At 29.5% G+C, this 18452-nt stretch overlaps 1 protein-coding gene and 1 long non-coding RNA gene across 2 annotated transcripts; one reads left to right on the top strand and one right to left on the bottom strand.

Annotated features, from left to right (window-relative positions):
* On the top strand, positions 1–666 carry LOC109359711. Its single transcript, XM_019604407.1, has one exon. It carries the CDS (start codon positions 1–3, stop codon positions 664–666), a length of 666 nt encoding a protein of 221 aa, XP_019459952.1.
* LOC109360074 lies at positions 1480–16985 on the bottom strand. Its single transcript, XR_002109102.1, has 3 exons — positions 16902–16985; positions 3053–3058; positions 1480–1489 (listed from the first exon to the last, which is right to left on the bottom strand). It is a non-coding gene; the product is annotated as an uncharacterized LOC109360074 (long non-coding RNA).

The following is an 18452-nucleotide window of genomic DNA, read 5'->3' as shown; positions in this document are numbered from 1 at the left end:
ATGCTGCAATTGTTGAGAATTGTGACTCCCAAATTTGAGCATGTAGTAGTACCAATTGAAGAATCAGGGAGGGTTGAGAAGATGAGAATTGAAGAACTACAAGGGTCTCTTGAAGCTCATGAGCATAGACTCAATGAAAGATTAGCTTATAAGCCTTCACACGAAGCCTTGCAGACTCAAACATCAACAAATAGAGGAAGTTTCTATTTGAGAAACTTCAATAAAAGTCAAAGAAAAAATTGTGATACAAAAGGTGGGTCAAGAAGGGGATTTGATCAGCAAGAACAACTTAACAGAAGGAATAATGGAAAACAATCCAAGAACTGGAAAAGGAAGACTGATAAGAAGAAAATTAGGTGCTATAATTGTGACAAACTAGGGCACTTTGCATCAGAATGCTATGCACCAAACAAGAACCATCATCAAGGGAAGCAAGACCTTGAGGCAAATCTTGCCAAAGAAGAGAGTGAAGACTTTAATGATGAGTATGTGCAATTAATGATGACCACAACTATAAGCAAAACTGGAAATGATACATGGTATCTTGACTTAGGATGTTCCAATCATATGACTGGACATAAGGATTGGTTAGTGAATTTTGATCCAACCAGAAGGAATAAGGGGAAGTTTGTTGACAATAGAGTTGTAACAGCTGAAGGAACATGAGATATTCCTTTAAGAATGCAAGATGGAAGAAGGGCATTCATAACTGATGTGTTGTTTGTTCCTAACATGAAAACTAATCTCATCAGCATTGGTGAGTTGCATGAGAAAATGGCTCAATATGGAGTTGCACAATGGGTTCCTAGAGATTTTTGACAACATGAAGAGAAGATTTCTCAGTGCTCCTCTCTCAAGAAAACATTTCAAGTAAAGCTAGGTGGAGTGAAATCTCAATGTGTGAATGCTGAAACCAATATAGATGAATCTTGGCTTTGACACTTAAGGTATGGCCACCTAAATTTCAGAGATCTAAAGTTACTAAATCAGAAAAATCTAGTCATTGGTTTGCCTGAAATTAAGTCACACTTACCAATATGTGATAGTTGCATAATCAGTAAACAAACTAGAATCTATTTTAGCAAGAATACACAAGCTAGAGCTACTGAACTATTGCATATTGTCTATTCTAATATGCGTGGACCTTTTGAAGTGAATTCACTAGGAGGAAACAAATACATTGTTTCTTTCATTGATGATTTTAGCAAGAAAATGTGGATCTATCTCATCAAGGCCAAGAGTGAGGTGTTTGAGCACTTAAAGAGGTTCAAAGTAGAAGTTGAAAGGCAATCGGGAACACAAATGGAAATCTTCATAACTGATGAAGGAGGAGAATTCACATCAAAAGAGCTTTAGAAGTTCTATGTTGATCAAGGCATAATTCATGAGGTAACAACTCCTTACACACCTCAACACAATGGTGTTGCTGAAAGAAGAAACATGACAATAATGAATATGGTGAGATGTATGCTGAGATGCAAAGGGCTACCTCATAATCTATGGGGAGAAGTAGTCACCACAACTACTTATGTTCTCTATAAATGCCCAACTCAAAGCCTAAAGAACCAAGTTCCTGAGGAAGTTTAGACTGGAAGAAGGCCATCATTGATGCATTTGAAGGTGTTTGGCTCAATATGTTTCAAACGCACACCAGATCAAGTCAAAAAGAAACTTCATGATAAGAGTGAGTAAATGGTTTTTGTTGGTTATCACCCAACATGATCATACAAACTCTTGAATTATGTGACAAATCAAGTGATTTTCAGCAGGGATGTATATTTTGATGAGATGAGTACTTGGAATGATCTTCACAAAAGGGTTGAGCAAAAAAAAAATTGTGCCTTTAATTCCTACACTAGAAGATCAAGATGATTATGAAGTTGTAGATGAAGTTAACTCAGCCCCAAGATCAAATGCTAAAAGGATTGTATCTAGACCTACAAGGACAAGACAACCACCTATGAGACTTAATGAATATGAGATGTTTCCTGATGATGCAATTACAGATGAGGGTGATCCAATCCATCTTGCACTTATGGGAGAAACCGAACCAATCACTTTCCAACAAGCAATGAAGGAAGATGTTTGGTTCAGTGTAACAGAGGAAGAGCTCAAAGTATTGGAAAAAAAAAACAACACTTGGATAAAAGCTAACCTACCAGCAATAAAATCACCTATACCTGTAAAGTGGGTATACAAAGTCAAACTCAGACCAAATGGCAGTATCTCAAAGCACAAGGCAAGGTTGGTTGCCAATGGTTTTATGTAAAAGGAAGAATATGATTGCACTGATGTTTTTGCACATGTGGCAAGGTTTGAAACAATGAGATTGATAGCAGCCTTGGCAAGTTGGTCATTTGGTGGTGGTGTTTGTGTTGTGTTTGTGATTAGCCTTGCAATCTTTTACACTAACCCATTAAGGGTGCTTTCCATGCGGGCTTCCATGGACGCCTGGAATAGATCTTGTCGTTCATTCATATTCTGCTGCATAGCAGCCAATTTTTTTAGAACCATCGCATTGGAAGTGTCCTCCATGGTAGAGTGTGAGGATGAAGAAGACGAAGTAGGTTTATGAGGCATGAGAACAACAATGAAAGCACAAATGTTAAGGTGATACCCTAGCAGTGAATAATTCTAATATACTAAAGGAAACTAAGAATGATAAAAAAGATGTAATTTTTATTGATGCCCTTTGAATGAGGGTTAGCATTAATTAAATAGTACTTGAAATATAATCTATGGATTGATGAAATATAATCTTAATCCAGTTATTTGGAAATTAAATCTAAAATTAACAAAATATAATTTTATCATAATCTTCTCATAATTACATAAATTAATCTTTAAATTTAGGTGGTAGTTTTATATCTGTTTTGGGTCTTTTTGTGATACTGGACTCAGAGTGAGATCCAGGCGGTCCAACAGATACAAGGGAACACTCTCCAAGTCATAAGATCATACCTTACTCTTACATTGAGACTCACTTAGAAATAATAGTATATATATTTAAAATAAAAATAAACTTATTCCTTCCTCATCAACTATCAAGTACAACTCACTTAAAAACGCTAAGGAATTGTTTGCAAATCGATTTTTAGAGGAGAAAGAAGATAAATTGTTAATTTGAGAGTTATCTCATAAATGTATTTCATGCTCCTAAGTCTTCCTATTCCCTCAAATAACATGGAATCTATCTATTACCTATATAACAAAAAAAAGTCCACAATGACATGCGTCAATCTCTCAAGCTCTCATGACATGTGTCAATCTCTCATCAAAACTAAGGGTCCCTCATGACATGTGTCAATCTCTCAATCAAAACTTTCCCACCAAAACATGTCAATCTTCCTTTTTTGTTCAGTGTACAATTTAATTCTAATGATTAATGAGTCCATTTTTTTTATTCTATGAAGAAATTAAATCTCAATAAAGGGGATTAAATCCCTTTTCACATGTGAATTACTTTTCCACCATTATCATTTCATATCTCCATATTCTTCTCCCCATTTCATTTCATATTTCTCTCTTCTTCTCTCAAATGTCTACAATACAATGTTTCATTCGTCAATCTTCATTTCGTTTAAACTTAATATGATGACTTCTATATCCCACTACTAAATCTTCATCATTGTAGATTTGTTCTTATTTTATAAATATGTCGTTTAAAGTGTATTTTTATTGATTTTTTCATTCATTAACCTAATATGATTGCTTATGTATCCCGCTGCTCAATCTTCATCATTGTAGATTTGTTCTTCTTGTAAATATGTTGTTTAAAATACATTTTTATTGATTTTTTCATTCATTTATTTACTTTTAGATATGTTCTTATTTTCTAGATATTTTAATTGAATTTTATTTTATTATGTATGTGTATTCTTATTTTTCCTTTGATTTGTTTATATTGTATATATGGTACGATCGTTTGATTTGTTTATATTGTATATAGGTACGATTGATTTCATTATTTTGTAGATTTGTTCTTCCAATAATCATATTCTTTAGTGTATGATTTACAAGGATTTCATCCTTAACAATGACCAAACCTTCAATAACTACGTTATACATCTGATCTTCATTTATATATATACACACACATTTAGTTACAAGTTACAATATTGTATTTGTTTGTTTGTTGTTATGAATTTATTTATCTTCTCATTTTATCTTGCTTTTATCATTTTATCTCTTCGTTTGTAGTTTGACTCTTCCTTAAAACATATCTACGGGTTAATGTTATGTCTTTGTGTCCCTATCTTACTAAAATCTTAGATTTTATTCTCCTTTGCACAACAAATGAATTTGATTATTTTTTTCACATGATATTTGTTAAAATATTTTTCATGTGTGGTTATTTTTTTAAAGGAGAAAATACGAATTGGTCATATTCTTTATTTCGACATTTGCAGAAAAGAAACCACACATCATATAATACAACGATTAGAGGTTATATTCATTATCTGAGTGTAGAACATAGTTCTTTAATTTTATTATGTGTTTGTTCTTTTTCATTGGAAAATTTTTTTTTTCACTATTCGAATGTGTCAACCTTATATTAGTAAGAATAATCTTTAATTTTTTTTATTCTCATCATAAATAATTTAACATGTTTAATTGTTGAATATGTATATTTTATCTAATTAATCATAGTAAATGTGATCATCGTATCAGTCATAACCATCGAAGACAATTTAATTCATTTATATTCTACTATATAAGTAATAAATTTATGGAATTTTAATATTTGATTCCATTTATATTCTGTTTTGTTTGAATTTATGGATGAGTTACAAAAATATAATATAAATTTACATAATTATAGCTAATAAATTTGTGGAATACTAATTGAGTAATAATTACTCATTAATGTCTTTGAATGTATTATTTGGTTGTTACACTTTAGAAACTGAAATTATTAGACATGATTGTCTTTGAATGTATTTTGCTCTATTATCTAAAAACTAAATAATTGTCCTCCACAATTATTTTTGTTATTTGATTTTTTATTGTGTTTTTGATTGAATTTCTCCTTTAATAGGATGTAATAATGAAAATATTAAATTTCATTTGATTATGATAATTAATTGATTTGATTTTTATTTTTTAAATTATTTATGATTCGCTAATTTTAAGCCATGCTCATTATGGATATAAATTTGCATAACTGTAAATAATAAATTTGTGAAATATATTTATATTCTCTCCCTTAAAGCATATCTACGGGTTAGTGTTACGTCTTTGTGTCTCTATCTTACTAAAATCTTCAATTTTATTATCTTTTGCACAACAAATGAATTTGATTATTTTTTCTAACATGATATTTGTTAAAATATTTTTTCCTGTATGGTTATTTTTCTAAAGCAGGAAATACGAATTGATCATATTCTTTGTTTCGACATTTGCAGAAAAGAAACCTCATATCCTATAATACACTGATTAGAGGTTATATTCATTATATTATTATGTGTTTGTTCTTTTTCATTCGAAATTATTTTTTTCACTATCCGAACGTGTCAACCTTATATTAGTAAGAATAATATTTAAATTTATTTTATTCTCATCATAAATAATAAAAATATTAAATAAATTTAATTTGATTATGATAATTAATTGATTTAATTTATATTTTGATTAAATTATTTATGATTCGCTAATTTTAAGTAATGTTCATTATGGATATAAATTTGCATAATTGTAAATAATAAATTTGCGAAATATATTTATATTCAATTCCATTTATATTATATTTTGTTTGAAATTATGGATCAATTACAAAATTTGAATACTAGTATCTACTATATCAATCAAAACCAGTTTATGCATGTAAGATTTCTGATCTTAATAGTTATTTATAACATGTTCATCCATTTAACCATTTCAACAACTAGGTTATATGTTCTAAATAAAATATGAATAAATTTATTATCCGTAATATAAAATATGAATAAATTTATTATTTGTAATATAAAATATAGTTATATAATTTACTTAATAAACTATTGATTAAACCATTGTACTGTACTAATATTCTGAGTGATATCATACCCAATATGATATTAATTATACTACTGTAAGTGTGCAATGATATAGAGGTTGAACCAAGTTCAAACCCAACCCATGTTGATGTCAGGCCCAGAGTTACTTCAAAGCTCAAACAACTTAGAATCTAAATAAAGCACTGGTTTATTTTATTTTTACAAAAGTTACAATGGGCCAGAGTTTAATCTATCGAAGAAAAAGAAAATGTAATATGTAACCAAGTAATAATTAGTAAATGAGTATTGGAGGAGGGTGTTTGGTTCAGACTTTTTTTATGAAATAGCTATTACTTTCCTTCAAAATGATAATATGGAACAAATGAGTTGTTTCAAGTGATACATGTTTGATTCATCTTAAGCAAAGTTTCGGGTTTGAGTCTTGTGGATGGAAAAATACTTATCGAGAGAGTTAGCCTCACATACCTATGAATATTCCCGGCTCAGACATGATTGTCTCCAGTACGAGGACACAAGTGAGAAATCAAAAGAAAATGACAATATGCAAATAATATAAGATGTTCCTACGAGTGTATTTTAGAAAATACAGAAAATTTGAAGTTTATGTTTTGGACATTAAGATTATTTAATCTAATTAATTTCAAATCACAGTTAAACATTTGTTTTGGTTGGTTACAAAATTATAAATTAATTGATATTTAAATCAAGTAATAGTAAATCTTATTTCCTTAAATGTGTGGAAGAGGAAAGAGAAATGGGTCTTACATTTGAATTTTATGTAAACGGTTTAGAATGAAGACAAAAATAAAGGATGATATCATACTTGTCTTATGTATAGTATCAATATTGTACTATCAGATCATTTAACTAAAAAATTCAACCTCATATTATTACGTTATAATAATTATATTAGATATACAATTAAATTTATCAGAATCAATCAAAACCATAATGTATATCACCAATCAAAATTGGTTTCCCAATGAAAGTTTTTCATAATTTCAAAATATTACTTCACATATTCGAATCTTAAACCTTGTAATTGTATGTAACATGATCAACCACTATATTATTGCAATAAGTGACTATGTTACAAATAATACTATTATGTGTAAATCTGTTATATTTATTATAACAAGCTAAGTAAGAGAGATGACAAGAAGAGGAAAAGGTGGGAATGGTCTTGGAAAGGGAGGAGCAAAGTATGATCCTAAGGTTCTGAGGAATACGATTCAGGGAATCAATAGTCTCATTTATTAAGAGATCTCTGGTGTTCTCAAGATCATTCTTGAGAATGTTACTCATGATCATGTTACTTATACGAGCACTGATTACTATTCTTGATCTTGTCATGTTCATCAGACATATCTTGAACTGAAGCATGCAAGATCTCAAAAGGAAACACATTCAATTCATTTCTAATTAAATTTCTCTCATTTGATAGAAAATATAGTATTTGAAAAAATATATATAAGACATGTCAAGAAATACTCATTCACCTAGATATTATATGTTTTCTTTGTAAATTAGAGAATAGTTATAAATTTTTTACCTTTCTAATAAACTATTTTTAGGGGACATGTTTAGTTTTGTGGTACATTTTTTGGGTACATGGACATGTTTAGTTCAATAGTTTGATGTATATTAATTATTAATAAAATTGAGTTTTATTTTTATTCCAAAATTTATTTATTTATATATTTAGCTTAAAATAGTATCATTGGTTTAGAAGAAGATACTAAAATGAAATTAAAATATACAATGATGTTTTATTAAAACATGTAGTAGTAGTATCATATAGATGTTTTATAAAATCATGTAGTGGTAATGAAAGATAAAATATCAAAAACTTATACCTATGGAAATAAAATTGTAGGTACATATATAGCATCAAAAACTTATAAGTAGGTATAACGATTTAAAAATAACGAATTAAAATGTCTATAGGTATAAGTTTTTTAGGTTATACCTACGCTTTTTTTTAACCTTTACCAGTGGTTTTTGCCATCAATAAAGCCCAAATTTCTTGTAATTGCATGTTGAAATTCAACTTGCAATTAATATTTTGATGGTGATTGTCTTGCATTTGAATCATATTCTAATGTGTCTCAGAGTACTATAAGACAACAATTTTGGAGAAGAGAAGGTTGTTAGAAAAGAAACACTACAAACAGAAAAAATAAAGCAAAAGAGAGTTATATACAAAATATAAAGAAGCTGGATAAAGAGAAAAAAGAAATATTAAAGAAACTAAGAGAGGAAGAGGAAGATAATACCTTGATAGCTGATATTGTATTTGAATTATTATATGTAAATGAAAGGAACATCACAATTTTATATAAAAGAGATAAATATACATGATTCTAATTCAATAATTAGGAATCCTCCTACTAATTCCTCACTGATGACACATAACTGAAATCATGTATGCTCAATTACCTAACTATCCTTTAGACATATTTTATATTTATATAGTAATAAGCGTACAGAATATATAAATTACACCCTTCAATTACCTAAATGCCCCTTTCAGATTAGTAACAATCAATTCTACCATTATATTTGATAACCAGTATCACATTAATAGCCCTTGTGTCAGGATGAATGCATCATATTCTAAGCCTAATGCATCCAAACGTGTACAAAATGTAGAGAGAGTGATGAGCTGCATGTGTGGATTAATGCAAAGCCTTTTTTTAATAAGTGGGTTGGACTACCCAATTGAGTTGATTATTCGGCTAATTGGGATGGTCCAAAACACCAAATCTCTCAAGTATTTTTTTATTTATTTGTTAAGAAAATGATATATCATCCTACTAATCTTTCTACCTACAAAAAAGTGAAATATGTCATAAGGTGATACTTTATTTATTAATAATGAATTTACAAGTTATATATATATTACTTTTTTGCAAGTAGGATGATACAACATTACTCTAATTCTTAATGTCTTGTGTTGTATTTATCAACTAAACCATTTATTTTCTAATAAGAAAACTCTTGCCTTGCCAAGGGGAGTTGCTTCATCAATATTAGTGAGGGGTTTAATTAAATAAATTTTCTAATTTGTGTCCAATGATGCACTGACTGTGTATAAATCTTTACATTGTCAGTGCATATATTTTACACTCTTATAAAAAGGGAAAAAGATATATACACCGACGATGTAAAGGTTTTTTACACTGTCATTACATCATCCACTATTGATTTTTAGTTATTAATGACTTTTAAATAAAAGATTACAAATGAATGGTGGATGATGCACTGACTATGTATAAATCTTACACTGTCAGTGCATATATTTTACACTCTTATAAAAGGGAAAAAGATATATACACCGACGGTGTAAAGATCTTTTACATTGTCACTACATCATCCACTATTGATTTTTAGTTATTAATGACATTTAAATAAAAATATTACAAATGAATGGTGGATGATACACTAACTGTGTATAAAGTATATAAATCTTTATACTGTCAGTGCATATATTTTACACTCTTATAAAAAAATACAAACATGTTTCTATAACTTTTGGACACATATTTCTGCAATGTGGATTGATATTATTCAGAGACATGACTTTTATAAATATATCAATTTTCAATGTTGGTTTACGAATTATGAAATTTAACACTAACAACTAAATTACACTTTTAGGTACTTTTTATATTAATTTATATATATATATATAATATTAATTTTATTAAAATAGAATAATATAATGTAATTAGATGATCTAAAGTCTAACTTGTTAAGCTAAATTTGTTCTTTAAAAAGTCTAAACTCGATTTGTTTATGAAAAAGTGTAGTTTGGCATTGCGTATTATAGGTCAGATAATAAGATACAGATTTGGTATATTTGTACCCCTACTTACATGACAACGAAAGGCTAGTAAAAAAACATGAAAATGCATGAGATCAATCTCTTTGAATCTATTTGTGAGTTGAGTTTAAAAAATAAGAAGAAATAAAAAACCTTTAGTTATCTCACAAAATTATTTCATAACTCTCAAATTTTCAAACTTTTTTATATTACAGTCCAAAAGCCAACTCGTAAACAAACTCTTAGAGATAAAACTTCGAGGTAGCCATCAATGATCAATATGGAGTATGAACATATCTAATAATTTGAAATATTCATTTAATAAAAAATTAAAATATAAAGTGTATGAATGTATATTAAAACATGATTGGATCTACTTGTAGAATTAATTTTATACTGTCATTAATTAATTTAAAAAAAATTTGAATGTCAAACATTCTTTAGATGGCAATAAGCATTTTTGTCAAAAATTACTCAAAAACATTGAAAACATTTCTTTATCAAAAAGCTGAAGACAGAGATTTTTCAGTGGTCGGTTTGAATCTGAACCTTGAATTAGGTTCTAACTTTTCATTTTTGTCTTCCGGGGTGTCTTTCAAATTTAGGTGAATTGACAAAAAAGTTTGTAGTCATATCCCAATAATCTCTAAGTGGCCAAGAATAACTTTAGAAATTATTTTGTGTCAACTTTAAACCTCATAGTGCAAGTTGTTTTCACTTTTGACACCAAAAGCATGGTCAAGAATCTAGACAAGTCATATGTTGATAAATTTTACGCAAAGTATGTGACTATGTTTATAAGGGAAAAACTGTATATATTATTATTGTATGAGTTTTATATATCATTATTATACCATTCACGTTTAATTATCATTGATTTAAAAAAAAAGGTAATACAAACAGATAGTGGATGATGTAATGAGTTGTATAAATATTACATTGACAATATGTACATGAGAATAATGTATCTCCTCATATGGAGATAATTTATCTCCTCTAGCCAGTAAAAATATGACATATGTGCTATTATGTTTATTTTTAAAAATATTTTTATAGAAAATGATGAAACATGACACTGTCATGATTTCACTGACAGGATGAGATAACTTGTCTACTTATACCAAGAGATACTTCATTCCCTATGTACATATTACACTCGTTTATTTATAAGAGATGAGAAAGTATTGTGATAAATATCATTTACTATTTAGTATTTTTTTGTACTACCAATGATATGTACTAACTTTTTTGTAAGGAACTAATCCATTTTTAGGTTCGTAATTGACCCTCCCAACAAGTGTCATTATCAGGACCGAACCATCGAACCTTATTGGAATCCAATGATAAATATCATTTACTATTTATAATGAACTAACAAATTATAATTCAAATCAACAAAAATATTTGTATAATCAATTTCTACCACCAACTTGAGTAAAGAAAATGAGAAATAATAGTAATAAAAAAAGTACAGAAACTTTCATTCTCAGTAAAAAGAAAAGTTTGGAGTTAATAATAGAGTAAATATTCATTTTAGTCCTTCATATTTTTTCGACATTATCAGTTTAGTCATTCGGAAAAAAATACTTAAAATGGGCCATAAAATTTTTAAATGTGAGTCAAATTATTCATTTTTAGTATGTTTTACAACAGCTGGTAGTGACTAATTTGACTCCAAAAATCATTATTTTGACTCACATTTAAATTTTTGAGAACAATTTTAAATTTTTTCTTTTTTGATAAGATAAAAAAAATATGATAACTAAAATATGTATTTGGTCTTTAATAATATAATAAATAACATTGTTAATGCAGAAGTAAGTGTGCTGAAACAATTGGGACTACAAGGACAAAACTAAGTGTATTAAGATAGGGATGAGCAAACACATCTAAACCATGTGCTTAAAAGCTAGATGCCACTGACAACTCCAAATTGGAACCACTTTTTGCACATTTTAACAGCCACAATAAAATAAATCAAAGTGCACTGTTCCAAAGAAGCACCATGCTGTTTCTATTACAGGCAAGGGTTTTTTAGTAGAAGGGGAAAATGTATTTGCCAATGTTTGAACTCGAAGACCTGTATTTCATGTTTCTTTACCTATTTTTTAAATTGTATTAGTATTGTTTGAGATTTATTATTCACCACCCATGATTCAAATTCAAAATTTAAAGTTATTTCAGTGAAATTATATAAACTATATTCCATTTTCTATACACACAAACTCCCTAATTTATATATATATACAAACTTCCTAATTTATATACATACATTACATTGACCCTATGTAAAAGATATAAGTGTAATTTTTTAAACAAAAAATGGTGATAAATGTAATTAAAATAAACAAAATATTATATATTATGGAGACAAGTCCAAATAATATACAAGTCAATAAATCTTCATTATTTTTTGGCTTGTTACAATATATTATAATAGTGATTTAAACAATATCTCCTTAAATTTTTTGATGCATTTAGTAACGAACTAGAAATATTGAATCTTACATTGTTTGGACTTGTCTCGATAATATGTCATATTTTGTTTAACTTAATTACACTCATCACTCATTTTTTTGTTTAAAATATTGTACTTATTTCTCGTGAATGAGTGATTAGCATAATGTGCGTACATAAATAAGAGTGATTTCTATAAGTGTAGAAAAGGGAAATGTGTTTTGTGTAATGTCACTTAAACTCGGGGATATGAGTGTAGTTTACTCTAAAAAATTGTATTTTTACTGAACAAACAATAGTGTATATCTGAATATTTCTTCTATTTTGATACTTATATTATATGTTATTATTAAAATTATCTAAATAAGTAAACAAGTAATGTCAAAAATTCAAATTTAAAATTCCTTAATATAAAAACACAAAAGTTAACATTAGTTTTGACCAATTCAAAGGGACACGAGGGTTGACCCATACCAAGTTTTTGAGTAAATACTCATTTCAGTCTCTCATGTTTTTCGACTTTACCAGTTTGGTCTCTTAAAATTTAAAAAATTCATAATATTTCCCAAAAATTTCAAATGTGGGTCAAATTAGTCCCTACCAAGTGTTTTAAAACATGCTAACAATGACTAATTTGACCCACATTTAAATTTTTTGGAGATTATTTTAGGCTTTTCAAATTTTGAAGGATCAAACTGGTAAAATAAAAAACATGAGAGACTAAAATGAGTAATATTGAGTACAACAACCCTTTTAAAACACAATAAAAAACTCAGAATAGACACAACAAAAACATAATTAGTTCAATATAAAAATTTAAAAGTAAAAACCTCAGTTTTAAATCATAAGCATGTTGTTTTATATTTTGACAACCAATCAGCCTTACATATAGTTGTTAATATTGTTCTTCATGTAATGACTAAGCACATAGAAATCGATTGTCATTCCATTAGAGAAAATGTGATAAATGTGCTCCAACAGATCATGCAATCAACCAGATGCATCAACAAACAAAAGCCTTGGTCAGAACCCAGCCCTTAATGCATCACACTCATTCACCAAATCTCAATGGGTCTGATGCTCACCAGATTATTCAATACCAGTTACCCTCATCCAGCCTCAATAAGTCTAATTTCCTCGATCAATCAATGAGACATAATGGCTTCCTTATTCGAGCCAACATAGCCAATTTGGCCCATATGTTGCTTAAGTTTCAAGCAATATGTTATTTTTCTGTTATTTTTGGGTCTTTCTATTTTTAGTAGTTGGTTATGGTTTAGTTAGTTGGGTAGTTAGGATTCCTTACTATAAATAGTTTGTTTTTGTATTTTGTAAAGTAATTAATGAAATCAATTTTTCTTCAATTGAATTTTGTATGTCATTCCATCTTCACTTCTTTTGTGTCATCTTGCAAGTCTATGCATGAATTGATGGAGCTACCATTTCTAAGAATTGTTGATTGTGATCCTGATTTTAACTATAATAACAGAGCTGGATTAGAAAATTAAATAAGATAGAATATTGTTGAGTATAATTTATACAATAAAATACTCTTCGATTTAATTTCAATGAAAATCAGGATTATGACAACTATGAAGGATATCAAACCACAATTTAACATATTCATGTGAAAATCTAAATGATGAAATTCTAAATTAAAAATATAGAATTAAATTGACATTTTTTAGCAACAATACTAATATTTTAGCCTTATTTTTTAGTACTATCAAGGTATTCCATTGTTATAGTAAGGAATTAATCACTTTTGGGATGTGTGACTATTCTTACCAACAAGTGTAACTTCTATGAATCAAACAGTTGAACTTTTGATCTTTCTGGAAATCTAGTATGACCTTATACCACTAAATTAACACATTGTTGATAGCTTTATTTATATAATACCATTAGGGAGCCCAATATAAGTTAGACTATTTTATGTTATCAGTTATTTAAGTTAATATATAATTGAAACAATTTAAAATTAATAATAATCATAAAATATAGACAAAGGATACTTTCATACGCAACTTATTTTATTTTCTCAATTTAATTCCTCTACTTTTCCCTCAATCAACCAATGGGCGTTGGTTCAAGTAGTACATGTTTGATTCCCCTTAAGGAAAGTTTTGAGGATACATGAAACCAGAAAAACTTTTCCCTCAATCAAGTTCCTCAACTTTCATTACAGCTTAACGTCAATCCTTGACAAAGTTTTTGGCACTGTCCATTAGTTTGCTCATATGGTCTCAATAGAATTTTTTGACAACGTTCAATATTAGACCGTCCATCCAATATTGTTGAACAAGAAATTTATAAGTTTTCTAATTATTTAATTAAAAAATAATTAAAATTTTGAACCCTTAAATTTTTTTTGCTACCACATATTAGCATCTTTATCCATATCATAGTGCCCAAGAAAATTGAACTCTTTTTTTCCATCATCTTCTTCCCTATTACATCTTCTTGCTTAGCCATTCTTCATTCTTCCTTATTTTTAAACATTCATATAAACAAAAAAAGATAGCAGTTTTATTTATGATGACAATTATCATATATCAAAGCTTCAACCCATATTATATCTTAAAGAATTATTTTATTTCTTGAAATATCTTTGAAACTCTAATGACATATTTGGAAGGTGTTGCTATACTTCCTCTTCACATTTTGCTGCAAGCCTGCAACACATCTCTCTGATTTTTGCTATATTGAAGTTGAAGGGTGTTATACTTTTTGGGTGCATTGTCTTGCTGCTACTACAGTAATTTTTGTTGATGCTGCTACTTTACGTTTGTTATCTTCTATCCAAGTTCGGAGTCAATAGTATTCATTCTCCCGCTTGAGGGGATGTTAAAGGATATAATTAGTTAGTTTTATTGTCCACTTTACTTTGTAATTAGTTAGCCTTTATGTTTTTGTTAGGTTAAATTTCATCTTATAATATTAATTTACTTACTTTTTCTTATTTTGGTTTGCCAGGTTCTATGAGTCATGGATACTTTGATCAAGGAAAGCTTGAAGCTGACTGAGGCCTGTGTTCCCATGCCTAAGTCAAACTGTCTGATGCTAATCAAGACCCATGACAACATACTTTGCACTAGTTGACAACATCCTTTAGCCAAACTGATTACACCATTTTTCGATAATGGGCCAATGTTAGCCCAACTTTTGTTTCAATCATTTTCTCCATATATTGAGGGTAGTTTAGGATATTAGATTTAGCAGTTGAGTTATTTTTAGCATGTGATCAAATTAGGAATAGTTGTTAGGTTGTTAAAGGTTAGTTAGTTTGTTGCTTGCTTCACAAGCTTCCTTGTGCAACTCTATAAAGCTTTGTATTATTCCTTTTTCTTCAATCAATCAAATAAAACAATAAGAGGTATTTTATTGAAGATGAGGGATCCATTTACTCCAAGAGTAAGTTTTTTAAACTTACTCCTAATCCTAGCCATGAATTCTAGGGAAATCCAATGGTTTGAATTAATGAGTAGATCTAAATCATTAGATATCCATAGAATTGATGGCTAGGATGTGGAGTAAGTTTAAAAAACTTACTCTTGGAGTAAGTGGATCCATACTTTTCATTGAATATACTATCTTTCATATAATGATCTTTTCCATTATGGTAAGAGAGCTCTATTGCTGATCCAATTCCTTTCATTCAACCAATCTACAATTTCTTCATTCTTTTCTCCGTTACACTCTTTCACATCCATTCTCCTGCACTACCATCACTCACAAACACCAAAAAAATGGATGATCAATCAAACACAAAACAACAAGGGTATGATTCCATTGATTTCTCACAAAGCCCTATTAGCAACCCATATTATCTCCATCTAGGTGAGAGTCCTGTCATGATCTTGGTCACACCACCTTTGAATGGAGGAAACTATCACTCATAGAGTAGATCCATGAGGAGGGCCCTCCAATCAATGAACAAGTTCAAGTTTATCAATGGCTATATAAATATGCCTGAACAAATAGATCCTAACTTTGATTCTTGGGAGAGATGTAATATCATGATTCTTTCTTGGATAACAAGGTCTCTTACACAACGGATTGCCCAAAGCATATTTTACATAGATTCAGCCAAAGAACTATGGGAAGATCTCAATGATAGATTCTCAAAGGGAGATCATTTTAGAATGTCTCATATTCTTCAAGAGATTCATGCCATGAAGCAAGGGGACAGAAATGTGTCAGCATTCTTTACTGATCTGAAGACTCCGTGGGATGAACTAGATTATTTAAGGCCCATATCAGGCTGCATTCGTGGAATCAGATGCACATGCCCATTGCTAGCTATCATAAAAGGATACAAAGAATCATAATATGTAATATGTTTCCTAAAATAATTATATGATCAATATAACACAATGAAGGCACAAATACTCCTCATGGAGCCCTTACCTTAAATGAACAAGGTATTCTCAATGGGTCAACAACAAGAAGGGATTTTGAACAACAACAATCTGAAACCTACCATTAAAAATTTCAACATAAACCAATCCTGGAGGGGGAAGCCAAGCAAGAATAATGGAAGATGTTATAATAACAGGAATACAAGGAGATTGGAATGGACTGCAACAACAAGAAAAGATTTTTTACAAATTGGCAACAACAACAAGTTCTGCACTTTTTGTGGAAAGAAGGAACATACAACAAAAACATGCTATTTCAAGCATGGTTTCCCTCCGAATTTCATATACAAGTCCAAAAGAACAATGAGCTATAAACAGTATCCATACCAATGAAGAACCTCAAAATACAAGCAGAGAAGATGAAGTTAAGGAATGACAAGAAGGCTCTATCCAACTGAGCATGAATCATGAGCATAACATCAACCAACTAAGCAACAATCTGGACAGCTTAGAATCAATTCTCACAGGTATTTCTCTTGACAATCAATCATGGATAGTTAGAAAGATTGGATCTAATTTAGTTCTAATTAGAACATTGTATGACGGGTGACCCAACCTAAAATGCCAAAGGTCAAAAGAAGATACAATAAAATTTTCTAAATAATTAACATCATGAAAGTTCTTACAAGAGTGGCTGCCAATCTTTCTAGACCATGTTACAAATGATGCTTCTTTCTTTTCATATTATACTACTATATAAAACCTGTTATCATCAAGTTACCCAACAATCTAGAAGTCACTACCAAACACTTAGGCACTGTGAACCTTACTAAAGACTTAATCCTCTACAATGTGCTATATATACTTGGTTTTAAATACAATATCATATCCATTCATAAACTTGCTAAAGACAATCATTGCAAATTTATTTTTGAAAATTCTTCTTCTTATCCAGGATATGATTTCTTTGAGGATGATTGGTCAAGCTAAAGCCCATAACAACCTTTACATCCTCAGAAAGATTGGCAGCAACTCTTATAAGAACTTTCATGATGTTAATTATTTAGAAAATTTTATTGTATCTTCTTTTGACCTTTGGCATTTTAGGTTGGGTCACCCGTCACACAATATTCTTAAAAATGTTGCTCATTGCTTTCCTAATGTGCATTTTGATTCTAAGAATATATGTGATTTCTGTCACACTGCTAAACAACCTACATTGCCTTTTAAACTTAGTTCTTCTCACACTAAAAGTTCTTTTGATCTTGTCCATATGGGTATCTGGGGACCACTTGGTGTTCCCACCATTCAAGGACATAAATATTTTTAACCATGATAGATAACTTCACTAGATACAAATGGATTCATCTTATGCACAATAAGTCAGAGGCTAGATTGTTGGTTCAAAAACCTATCCAACTTGTCACTATGCAATTTGATAAGAAAATTAAAAGTATAAGAACTAATAATGGATTGGAATTTGTTATGTGTGCCTTCTACGAGAGTCTTAGCACTATCCATCAGACTTCTTGCATAGAAACACCACAGCAAAATGCTGTGGTAGAAAGAAAACATAGACATATATTGAACATTACTAGACCTCCCATCTTTCAAGAAAATCTACCTAAACAATTTTGGGGGTATGCTGTCACACATGTTGTGTACCCAATCAACATACTACCTACTCTTGTTTTACAACATAGATCCCCCTTTGAGATCCTAATGGTTCCCTAGATGATCTTAAGATTTTTGCCAGTCTTGCTTATGCTTCCACCATTACCAATCATAGAACTAAATTAGATCCAAGGGCTA

The sequence above is a fragment of the Lupinus angustifolius genome, chromosome LG11 (genome assembly GCF_001865875.1).
Source record: "Lupinus angustifolius cultivar Tanjil chromosome LG11, LupAngTanjil_v1.0, whole genome shotgun sequence".
In the NCBI taxonomy this organism is placed as follows: domain Eukaryota; kingdom Viridiplantae; phylum Streptophyta; class Magnoliopsida; order Fabales; family Fabaceae; genus Lupinus; species Lupinus angustifolius.
The sequence above is the reverse complement of the archived record's forward strand: the minus strand, read 5'-3'. Positions and strand labels throughout refer to the sequence as shown.

What these genes read in the sequence shown, in the direction of transcription:
- LOC109359711 (XM_019604407.1), top strand. Translation starts at nt 1, where the DNA reads ATGCTGCAATTGTTGAGAATTGTGACTCCCAAATTTGAGCATGTAGTA.